This window comes from Melopsittacus undulatus, chromosome Z, assembly GCF_012275295.1.
Source record: "Melopsittacus undulatus isolate bMelUnd1 chromosome Z, bMelUnd1.mat.Z, whole genome shotgun sequence".
NCBI classification, from domain to species: Eukaryota; Metazoa; Chordata; class Aves; order Psittaciformes; family Psittaculidae; genus Melopsittacus; species Melopsittacus undulatus.
The window spans coordinates 9,675,881-9,688,047 of record NC_047557.1 but is presented as its reverse complement, the minus strand read 5'-3'; the positions used below and the strand labels follow the sequence as shown (position 1 = coordinate 9,688,047).

Genomic DNA, 12,167 nt, shown 5'->3' with positions numbered 1-12,167 from the left:
GTTTGTCATAAAGAGACTTACCAGGAGATGGCAGTAACTGCAAATCGCTTGGCTTTGTCATACTGGAACTTCCACAGTGGGAGTAGGGTTCCTTTCTGACCTCTGTATTCATCCGACTCATCCTCAAAATATTTAAAATCTAAAACAAATAAAAAAATAAGGAAAAGGCCATGGTGTATAAACTGGAAATAAATCAGCACGATGAAGTGCCAGGGAAGTTTTAAAGAACATTCTTATCCTCACAGCCTAGCTACCCAGCTCAGAGCAGGGCTGACGTGGAATGTTCTCTGCATGCCCACGGCCTGCTGTACAGTTTGCCTTGTGTGAATCAGAAGGTTTTCAGCCCTGCTCATTTTAGCTCTATCTATTCTACTCTACTCTGTTCCGTTCTTCCTACAGCTGTGTCCACTCATCTGCAGGCTTTGTCCCAGCAGGGCCATACCTTGTATAATGTCATCCATTGTGTTCTGATTCACCATCCGCTCCATTATCTTAGCAACCTTTGAGACCTTGGCTATTTCATTACTCTGTTGAAAAGAAAAGCAAGGAAGAGAAAATGTATTTTCTGTCTGTTTACAAGTCCTTCAGATCTCATGTGACCGAAAAACTTGAGTCTTTTGATCTTGAATACAGGATAATTTGAAGCTCCTCACACCTGCACCTAATGATAAAAGCACTTGAATTGAGGCAATTACTTTATTATGCTTAGCAAGATGCCATCCACAGCTGAGCTACCCTTCAGTGTTAGTGATTTAGCTCAACTAGAAGGTACTTACCTGTGAAGGCAGTTACAGTCTTGTCTTCCTTAACTCATTCAAACTACCTCAGGATGGAATGGGCTAAAAACACACATGTGATCCCACCCTCATCTCACTTGATAATAGTTCATTAGCTTCAGTAATGAAATCATAGATGCTTGATCATGCACAAGCATTCTCTCATCTCTAGCTGGAGAGCTTTTAGGTCTCATGTATTAAGTAAAGATCACAGGATTTTTGAGTCCTTCAGTCAATCCCTGAGTAATTCCAACTTGATGAATTCACAGATCCATAAGCTCATACAATACAAAACCAATATGAAAAGGGTAAATTACTTTCTAGCTCCTTGGAAACTATTTTGATACTGTGGAAAATCCAATCTTCCTGGCCAGGGAACTCAAGTGGGCAAGCCTGCATATGTGAAAGTATGCAGATACACCCGCATGTATGCAAGTATTGGAAACCTCTTGGGCAGGGGCATCGTGCAAAGCCAGCAGTCCCTTAGTAACTATATCAGTAATACAATGTGAGGCTAAGATTGCCTAGGAAACTATTCCAGGAATAGCAAACTTAAGTATGGACATAGCAAAAATGTGACCAATAGGAAAGAAGTAATTAAAACTAGGTAGTTGATAAGGAAGAATAAAAGGGTGGAGAGAGGGACCAATCCAGGTGGATGAGGGGGAAAAAAACAGGGGAAAACAGAGAAAAGAGAGCGTAATGGAGTGTCTGACTGCCAGCAGGTAGCTGGTATGCTTGCCTGACAGAGCCCTGATCACCACAGCCTTTCAGGCATCTTCTTACTAAGTGCTACTCCTATTTTCATGTGAGTGTGCTCTCCATCCTCTGTGTTGTGCAGCCACTAGGAAGATCCAAACTGGTGTAAGCAGCAAGGACAAGAAGCCTGGCTGCCAAGTCCTCAGACTGTGCTGAGCCATGAGGATGATGCCAGCGTGTGAGAATACCAGGGCATTCAAAGTTCTCTATTCCAAGGAGCTGCATCCCTATCTACTCCTGCCCCAAAGCTTGAATTGTGTTTCAAAGCCTTTCATCTTCAAATCCTGCTAGGAACTGGTAACTGTCAGCACAGCATGATTTACTCCACAGTGACAACACTCAAAAGAAACTTGTCATCCTTGACACAGCTCAGAGGGTGCCCTGAACATGAAAAGAAATAATGAAATGAGTTGCCAAAACTAGACCACACAGACACAGTCAGAACCAAGAACATGACTTCATATTACGTGTGTCCCAGACCTCTGCTTCTTTCCTTTGCTCTGCACAGACTTGAGGGAGGCTGACAGCATTGCTGCAAGAGCACGAAACTACACGAAGATGACAAGGCAAAGGAGAAAAGAAACAGCAATTCTGCAATTTGCAATATTTTTAATAAATCCATAGTTTGCCTAAACCATCAGTAATACATGCAGTTTTATTCTCCCATCTCAGAAAGGGTAAAGTAGAGCTTGAATCCAAGTTTGGAGAAGGTCAACAAGGCTTGTTCAAGTCTGGAATGGTTTCTGTACCAGGAAAAACTGAGTGCCTGGGACTTGCCAGTCTAGAGAAGAGATGCCTTGGGAAGATACGAGACATGTCTATGAAATCCTAAATGGCCCTGAAAGGATGGGCAGGAACTGATCGTTCACTATCTTTTCTGGTACAAAAAAGTAGGGGTGTCAAGTGATGCTAGTGGAAACCAAGTTCAGAATAAAGAAAAGGAGGTGACTCTCACAGAAGGATGACACAACTGTGAAAGTCCTTGTCAAAGGGTGTTGTAGATGCAAGAATTTTACAGGGTTTCAGGCAAGACTGAACGAGTGTTTCCATCTATGTGTCAAAGTATATAAAGCTTAGGAAATAGGTGGAAATGGTTGAAGGTTAGAAGACTATTTGGGACTGGGATATACTCTTGCTGTGTTCTTACAGTTTACACATGCACTTGTGGTTAGAGCCTTGATCTGAATCAGTGTGGCCACTATCATACTCTTCAGGTTTTCCCTCGATCTGTGGGTAAACTTCTTGAGAACAACACAGAGCATTTACTGCCACACTCAGAATTTAAGAAAGCATAGGAAAAGATATGGGGTTTTGTTTCTAGTTTCTTTTCCACATTTTAACAAATCATGATATTCCTTAGACATCAGGAATTCAAAAATATTGAGAAATTAAAGATGGAGAGAATAAGGATGCTTGAGACATATCATGTAATAATCAATATTCTCAGTTGCTGGGATTTCTCTCTTTTGACTTCAAGTTGCTGTTATTGCTTCAGCCACAGTAAGACCTGTCTTTCTCTAAAACATTTCCTAAAGAAAAGGCAATTAACCTTTGTCAACACTTGCCCAGCAGGATTGGGATCATGACTATAAAAATGCCATTGTCTGCCACCACCATATTGCTCTGAGTAAGCTTAATTGACATAGGTTAAATACTGAAAAGGTTACCTTTTCTTTTAGAAAAAGAGAAACGAAATAAACCTTTTTCTCTCCAGTACTGTAAAAGTCAGAAATACAAGGCATAAAGAATAGATCCTCCAAGCCTTGCTGATCCATCAGTTGTGTTAGCTTCCATTCCCCTATTATATAGGAAAAAATTTATCTTCAATTTTAATATGCATCTGCTACTAGAAAAAGCTAAATGGCAGTGCTGTACCTGGCAGACATGAGCAGGATCATGGCTCTTGTTCTCTTACACTGTTAAAGGCTAGAAGAATAGGAAACTTGCACTGCAAGCATTCTGAATTTCACCCTAAGACATCATTCTGGGGTGAAGATCAGAGGATAAGGCTTACTTATGCATACCCAAAGCTGAATGCTAGATCCTGCCTTATCTGTAATAACACCAAGCTGTGTGGTGCAGTCAACACACTGGAGAAAAGGGACACCATCCAGAAGGACATTGACAGGATCAAGAGTTGGGCCTGTGCAAACCTGATGAAGTTCAACAAGACCAAAAGCAGGCTTGAGCAATCCCAAACCTTTAAATACAGGCTGGCTAATGAATGGATTGAGAGCAGCCCTGAGGAGAAGGATATGAGGGAAGTGATGCTTGGAAAATGGAGTATGAGCCAGCTGTGTGCACATGCACCCCAGAAAGCCAATCATACTCTGCTCTGCATCTAAAGAAGTGTGACCAGCAGGTGATTCTCTACCCCACTGCCATGAGACCCCACCTGCAGTTCTGTGCTCTGCTCTGGGGCTGCCAACATAAGGAAGTGGGCCTGTTGGAGCAAGTGCATAGTAAAGCCATGAAGATGCTATGAGGTCTGGAGCAGCTCTGCTCTCGAGACAGGCTGAGAGAGCTGGGCTGGTTCAGCCTGAAGAATAGAAGGCTTCTTAAGGGGAAAACTTAGAGGAGCCTTAACGGATCTACAAGAAACCTGGAGAGACTTTTTATATGGGCATATAAAGACACTACAAGGGGGAATGTATTTAACCTGCCCGAGGGGAGATTGAGATGAACCCTCAGGCAGAAGTTCTTCCCCATGAGGATGCTGAGGTGCTGGCACAGGGTGCCCAGAGAAGCTGTGGCTGCCTCATCCCTGGCAGTGTTCAAGGCCAGGTTGGACACAGGGGTTGGAGCAAGCTGCTCCAGTGGAAGGTGTCCCTGTCCATGGCAGGGGTTGGAGCTGGATGAGCTTTAAGGTCCCTTTCCACTCAAACCAGTCTGGGATTGTATGATATTCAGAATCTGTGATGGTCTTCCTTTTTGACGAGTGGAAAGTAGGCTTTAAACAGCATCCCCCCCCACACCTGTATACACAGGAACAATGTATTATTCAATGGAATTTTTCCTGCAATGCAGGAAACTCTCAGATGAATTGAAAAAGCTTAAAGTCAGCTTTCCTGTTAGGTAGCTTTGCTGACAGCAATACAGACACGAATAACTACATTTTTGGCATGACACTGGATCAGAGTAAGTTGTTTTCTCATTGGATCCTGTCCTATCTCAGGTTTGATTTATTCTGTGCATTACCAAAATAGATTTTCAGTGGAAGCTATAGGCCTAATTTATCTTATTTCTGAAAGATCTAGCTAGCCAAATGTAGTGAGAGCTCATGAGCTAACAAATTTGTTTCATTTATTTCTGTGCATAAATTATTTTTGGAACAGCAATAATGTTAATTGAATCATATGTAAGACGGATAATGGGATAATATTTTGAAAATAAATGTCTTGGTCTTGCTCTCCTATTCATTAACACTAATTGCTTCACATTTGCCTCTCAGCAGCTGGTCAGTTCCAATGCCTAACTCCAGTAAACTAAAGCATAAGAAAACCCTTCTGCTGGTGTAAAACTGTACATCCAGTAGACAAATCCCACCCTAAAACCAGTGCGATAACCGCTCATACCTTTAGCAATACGTATAGAATCGTAGAATAAACTAGGTTGGAAAAGACCTTTAAGATCATCAAGTTCAACCATTTCCCAGCACTAAGCTCACCACTGACCCATGTCACTGGTCTCACCTACATGGTTTGTGAACACTTCCAGGGATGGTGACTCCACCAGTGCCTTGGGCAGCCTGTTCCAATGTCTGAGCACTCTCCTGGTGAAGAAGTTATTCCTAATATCCAGCCTAAACCTCCCCTGGCACAGCTTCAGGCCATGCTCTCTGTCCTATCACTTGTTACTTGAGAGAAGAGATGGACCCCCACCTCACTACAACCTCCTTTCAGGTAGTTGTAGAGAGCAATAATGTCCCCCCTATTATTGCTAATATATTTGTAAAAGCATGTTTTATTATCTTTTATGGCAGTAGCTAGATATAGTTCCATCTGTGCCTAGATACTGTGACTATTAGAACTCCTGCCTTGCAAGGGAAAAAGCATGGTACAGGGGTGTTGTCTTGTGACCCAGCCAACACCTCCATGCACTGCAAAAACTCACTGCCAATCCTAAGTAAGGACCACCGGGATGAATCCTGTCAGGTAGGTATTAATTTCCAGGATCGTACTTATCTGTTAATTTCCACCATTTGCTTTTCATTTAGATACGCTGTAAATAGCAGATTGAAGACAAAGGGATCAGTAACAACTCATCCCCCCCTAGGAATGATGGGGAACAGGTTAACAATAATGTGAAGGTTAATTACATTTGAATTTCAGTTGTTATCTCAGAAGTAACTGTGTCCATCCAAGAGCTCCCAAATTATAATTATGACCCTGTGGGCTGGGTTATCTCACCAGGCATACCTCCCTCAGATAGGATAATGCTACAGTGAGGTAGACAAGTCAGGCATATCCTCAGTCTGAACCAGGACTGCATATTTTCTCTGATAAATATAAGTTTTATCTGGACTTCTGAAGAAACCATTCAAGCTCTGCTTCAGGTGAGATTAAAGACTGTTCAGCTCAGTAAGTTTCAGCTGTAACATATTCCTAAATGGTTCACATCCATCTGTATTCTGTCAATGCTATTCTCCACCTTAGTAATTCTTCTCCCTCTCAGATACTTCAGATTCCCTCTCTGCATTTGCATTACCAGAGAAATATGCAAAGGTTTTTTTAGTCTTCTGTATTGAAGCTTACAATTTTTTGTATTCTTTTTCATGTCTATGCAGGCTTGTAATCTATCATCTTTGCAGAGATGTGATCAAAACCACATATCCCTGTACTACTCCAAATACCCCACATTACATAAGAGAAGTATTTCTCTGCTATTCCTCACACAATATATTCCAGCAATATACTTGTCTTTTCTTAGCCATATCACAACTCACCAAGCAATACACTCACGTTTCTCCCTGTCTTTTCAAATTAGAAACCCTCACCTTATCAGAGATTGCTCTGATACTCTAAAATGCAGCCCTCCTCTCCACTGATCCCTCCCAATCTGTACTAATAACTTTTCTGGCTTATCTGATCATTTCCTAAAGACACTATAGAAATAGCCTTACAGCATTTCAGCCAGATTATTTTTACTGTACTTCCCTTGTTAAAGGAAACCACAAATTCTTCTCTTATTAATAAGAAAGAGGCGAGTTTTTTGGACACAATCTACCTTTGGCAAACGTGTGCTGTTTTATTCCATTTCATATTTACTCCCAAGTCTCTATTCTTTCCCTCGCTATTAATTCTATTTCCTCATATACTGTTAAAGATCAGACTCATGGAACCATTTCTACCTCTCTGACATATAATATATCCTTGTTATACTCCAATTACACAGATCCACCCCTCTTCAGACAGATTCATTAAAAATCCTTACTATCAGAGTTGTGATTTCATGCCTTGTCATCTCAGGGTGAGAGGAGCTAGCCTGCATCAATTTAATTGCATTAAGCTCTTTGCATTTTGCTTCTACCTCATATACTGTCATTTCTACACTCATATAACAACATGAGGAGGGTCAACCTGTATCAGACCAGGAGTATCTCAGGCCAGAATCCTCTCTGTAATCAGAACCATAAGCAGATGGCTCAGGAACAGTGAGAACAGGACAAGCAGATACAACACTTCTGCCTAGTTCTCTCCACTTCCAATTATTTTCAGCTCAGAAAATCTTGTATCATTCCTCTTCGATTTCCTTTGCTCTACATGTTCTGTTTGTTGCCTTTATTGAAAACTGAGGAAAAGTTTCATATGTTATATCACTGTTTCTGGATGTAGCACATCCTCTTTTCTCTAGATCCATTTAACTGACCATGATGGGTTGATCTTCGAGGGACATCAGGTGCACAGCAAAGCTGCTCTGTCACTCCCCATGTCGGCTGAACAAGGGAGATAAAACACAATGAAAGCCTGTGGGTTGAGGTAAGGACAAGGAGAGATCACTCACCACTTACTGTCATGGGCAAAACAGACTTGACTTGGGGAAATTAATTTATTGCCAATCAAATCAGAGGAGGGTAGTGAGAAATAAAAACTAAATCTTAAAAACACCTCTCCCAACCCCTCCTTTCTTCTCAGCCTTAACTTGACTCCCAAATTCTCTGCTCCTCCTGCCAAGTGGTGCAAGGGGAGGGGAATAGGGACTGTGATCAGTGCATCACAGATTGTCTCTGCTGCTCCTTCCTCCTCACACTCTTCCCCTGCTCCAGCGTGTGATTCCTCCCATGGGAGACAGTCTTCCATGAACTTCTCCAATGTGGGCTCTTTCCACAGGCTGTAGTTCTTCACAAACTGCTTCAGCATGGGTCACTTCGTGGGATGCAGTCCTTCAGGAACAGACTACTCCAGTGTGGGTCCCCTGAGGGGTCACAAGTCCAGCAGCAAACCTGCTCCAGGGCTCCTCTCTCCATGGGGCCATAGGTAATGCCAGGAGCCTGCTCCAGCGTGGGCTTCCCACAGGCTCACAGCTTCCTATGGGTATTGCCCTGCTCCAGCATGGAGCACGAAGAAGGCTTTTTAATATATGTTTTCATAGGTAGAATTTTTGTTTAATTTTATTATCAGCTTTTAGTGTACATCATCTAATTGTACCACTGACTTCAGGTTTAATTCTTCAATAGATTTGGGTGAAAGATCTATTAGTTATCAAAATGACTGTGAATTCCAGTGGCACAATTCACAAGAAGCCTCGCAGAAGAATAGACAAAACATGTTCCTGGTCTGTTTATACTATAAGGCTTTTGTTGGCACACTGCTGCTATGGCCGCTAAACAATCCATATCTTCTACTGTTGAATTAACCATATAGTATGAAAATGCTAAAGCTGATTTCAGAAGCCAGTTTCTATTACATAGATATGTCCCAGTTAAGCTGATGTATCTACACCTATTCCAGGGGCAAACTAAGAATTTACTCCCCTATTTCTGTATTACTGCTCTCAGTGCATTTTGCTCCAGTCATGATAGAAATTATTTCTCTGTCTTGGAACTGATTTAACTTGGACTGGAGAGAAAAGAACAACCCACACTTCTGTATAGATCAAACTGTGTTAAAACTTAACAGAAACTTCCTGAAACCCCCCCATCCCTCCAAACATTCTAGAACATGAAGAAAATCTTTCAGTGTGGCCTCTGTAAAGAAAGAGGCTAAACACACAGACTGCTTTCACAACTATTTCACCTTTATTCACTCAAGCATCATAACATACAGAATACAGATACGGGTCTGAGCCATGAAGCCAAATAGCAACGACATCATTCCCAGTGACTGTTTTCAGTCACAATAAATTCCATTCTATAAACAATCACTCCCCAGGGTGCTTCATCCCAACCTTGCACCCAAACACTCCCTGGCTTGCTCAAGACCCAGGTGCACTACCAGCAATTCTTCTTCAATTATCCACATAGTGGGAACAGGACAGCTTGCAGTTCCCATGTTTCAGCACTGCCATATTGCATTCTCAGTGCTTGGGATCACACTTTTAAGATGAGGACATTGTCACTTTAGCAGAATGGACTGAGGCATCCCTGCCAGGCACTCCTGACAGAGTATGCTGGATTAGGAGTCAGTATCACCCTCACAGCAAGACCACAAAAACAGCCTCTGGGAGCTTGGCAGGAGTTATGATGGAGGCCACTCCAGATCAGCAGTCTTTGACATTCACTCTGCTGCTCCATAGGGATCAGAGTGGCTGACCCCCTCTTGGGATGATCACATCACTGTGACTGAGGTATCACCATACTGTGTAATTACTGACTGTGGCATAACAGTTCAGACACTGGAGAGAGATATTTCTGTCACTTTCCAACTGAATGAATAAACCATGCACAAAATCCCCCTTCAAATTAGGTCAAGCCTCTCAGAATTGTTATTTAAGTATGTAGGCTTTGATTTTAATTAACCATGATTAACTTTTATATAAAGCATATATTATATACCATTTATATGCATATAATTATAAAATATATAAATTATAAATCTATAAAATTATCATTAAAATAGCAGTGCTTTATTAACATTTTGAAAGAATCCTAAATTTCTTTGCCTTTCAGATTGGAAGATTGTACCTAAAACTTCAGCATTACTTAGAATTCCTTGGCAAAGTCATACATTGCTTCTACTTATTTCATTCTTTTACCTCTCACATGCTAATTAACAATGAGATACCCACTATCAAAACCACAATAATGCACAAAAAAAACCAGGCCTATATGTCAATTGGAAATCAGGTTTTAAGACAAGATTATGGCTTAACCCTGTTTTGTATTCCCATACAAAGTACAGCAAAACAGGAAATCCTGTTTTGGAAACACAGTTCCTGATGAAAATGATTTTTTTTTTCATTTCTTAGTGTTGTTACTTGACAACTGAGACAATCAGCTACACAGCCAGCATGACTTGCTATATTTCCCCTGTCTTGCATTATGGATGCATCCACCACCCCCCTGATCAGCCTACTTCCAGCATTATGAAATGTACCTGAAACTCCAGAGAGGTAAACTTCCTTTCCTTCTTCTTTACCTCTTCTTTCTTTACTGCCTGAGATTTTGACTTCTCTTTCTCTTTTTCCTTTTCCATTTTCTGAATGTGCTCCACATAAGCATCATAGATCTCCCACTGAGAGACAGACAGAGGCAGGATTTATCAGGACCTGATTATATGCCAGAAAACAGCTATCCTATACCATCAAAAAATACGTGTCCTCACAACAATAATACTGCCACTGGAATCAGCTGAAGACAGCTGGCTTGTTGTACAAAGAGTAAAGGATTGAAGCCCAGGATTTTTAAAGCTTGATGGGGTGTGTCTTACTTTTTAAGAACACCTTATTGCATTCTTGATGATTTATTACTTGAACACCCTTCTTGGTGGTTTGACCCCATATCTTTTTTGTAGGACTTTGTGTTTCGTTACTTTACCAGAGCTTAACAGGAAATATGCATTAAACATCGCTTTATGACATTTCTCATGTGGTGCTGGAAAATTAAATCGTAGCTGCTTAACACAGTTGAAATCTTGGACTCCAACTCTGCAGCATATGATCAAATGGAAACTGAGCAGCTTTATATCTTCTGCTATGCCACATGACACAAATACCTTACTTCAGTAGATCCAAATGTAGTTTTTCTATTTAAAAATTATTCATCAGTATTGAAATGCTAGTACCATATCTGAAACAGGTACACCACTTTCAGGGCAAAACAAAGGCAATCTAATTCTGACACATAAGCTTAGGAAAGCAGGTATGATTCAAACACAAAACACAGACTAGAGCATTGGGGAAAAAAAAAAAGATGGCAACAGAAATCTTTAGCAAAAAAACCCTGCACTGTGTTTTAAATTTGCAGGCAAAAATGACATCTAAAGATGTTCCAGACATCAGGAAAATGACAAAGAAGATGTGATAAGAGTAGGAGGAGAAGAACAGAAAACTTTGAAAAAAGAAATTGTAAGCATAAGGAAGAACAAAAGGAAAAAGAATTGAGGTAAAAAAAGAGTTTGTGTTCAGATTTTATCTTGTATCCACTCAAAAGTCCAGGAGACTAAAAAAAAAATGGGAAAACTTTTAATTTTCAGACATTTCATGTGGAATTTATGTGAGGTCCAAATTAATGAGTTTGTTTGCTTGAGTTTGGTACAGTAGGTTAACTTCAGCAACAGCCTAATTGTCTTAAATAGTTCTGTTCTCCCTAATTCTCAGGTCATCAAAAATGAAAGGAAACTAACTGGAGGGGAAGGAGATCTTAGGCCAGTTACTCTGTGATTTCAAGTTCAGGAATAGACTGAGTTACAAAGACATCTTTGCTCCCCTTCCTATCACTTTCCCATAACAGCATTTTTTAAGTTGCTTCCATTACCTTATACCTTCCCCCATGGTACACTGGTAACAAAACAATATTTCCAATACTAGTTGTGTACACTACTTGAAGCAATATTTGCAACAGTGACAAACACAAATACATGTTGAAAATATCTGTGAGAATTAATTAGCAGAATTGGCTGGATTCCCTTTCCAATGAAAGCTATAGTATATTTAATGTGTAAAATAGCATGCAATTTTCTTTACATTTTTAAGGGATGGAGAAAGTATTATATAGTTCTTCATTATTAATAAATTGGCACATTCCCACTACACAAAATAGAGCTAAGTCTATTGCAATAGGCTTAGTGAGGACCTTCCATGTTCCTTATGCAGTAGGTCTCACCAGTTTCAGCTTCAGGCTTAGAAACCTGCTTTCACATACAGCTGAACTTAGACAAGGTAAAAAACATAGTGTTGTACACATCAAATTCTTAACAACATTCCTAAAACTTCAAAGAACCCGTGTGAAATCCCAGCTGTATGAAGTCCTCAGAGTTCTCCACTCTCTAAACACAGTGTTCAAAGTGGAGCTAGCATGCAGACGTGTCCTAAGTGCTATTTCATTGGTGTTTTTTCATGCATTTTTAGTCCCCATTGATCCTGCCTCTTATGGGATCAGCTGACAGAGGTGTCCTGCAGCTGACCAGGTATTAAATTCTGGATCACATCTCCTCGTAAATAACCAGCTCAGTCATCACACAGTGATGGGAGATC

The 12,167-nt window shown here is 40.7% G+C and overlaps 1 protein-coding gene across 1 annotated transcript in view; it reads right to left on the bottom strand.

Annotated features, from left to right (window-relative positions):
* The window catches only part of DNAI1 (dynein axonemal intermediate chain 1), a 149,329-nt gene that overhangs the window by 115,232 nt on the left and 21,930 nt on the right, over positions 1-12,167 (bottom strand). Inside the window, exons 8-10 of the mRNA XM_034072653.1 lie at positions 10,070-10,207; positions 443-527; positions 22-139 (exon numbers count right to left, since the gene is read on the bottom strand). Of these exons, the coding sequence (XP_033928544.1) occupies positions 22-139; positions 443-527; positions 10,070-10,207 (341 nt within the window). The remainder of the gene's footprint in view (positions 1-21; positions 140-442; positions 528-10,069; positions 10,208-12,167) is intronic.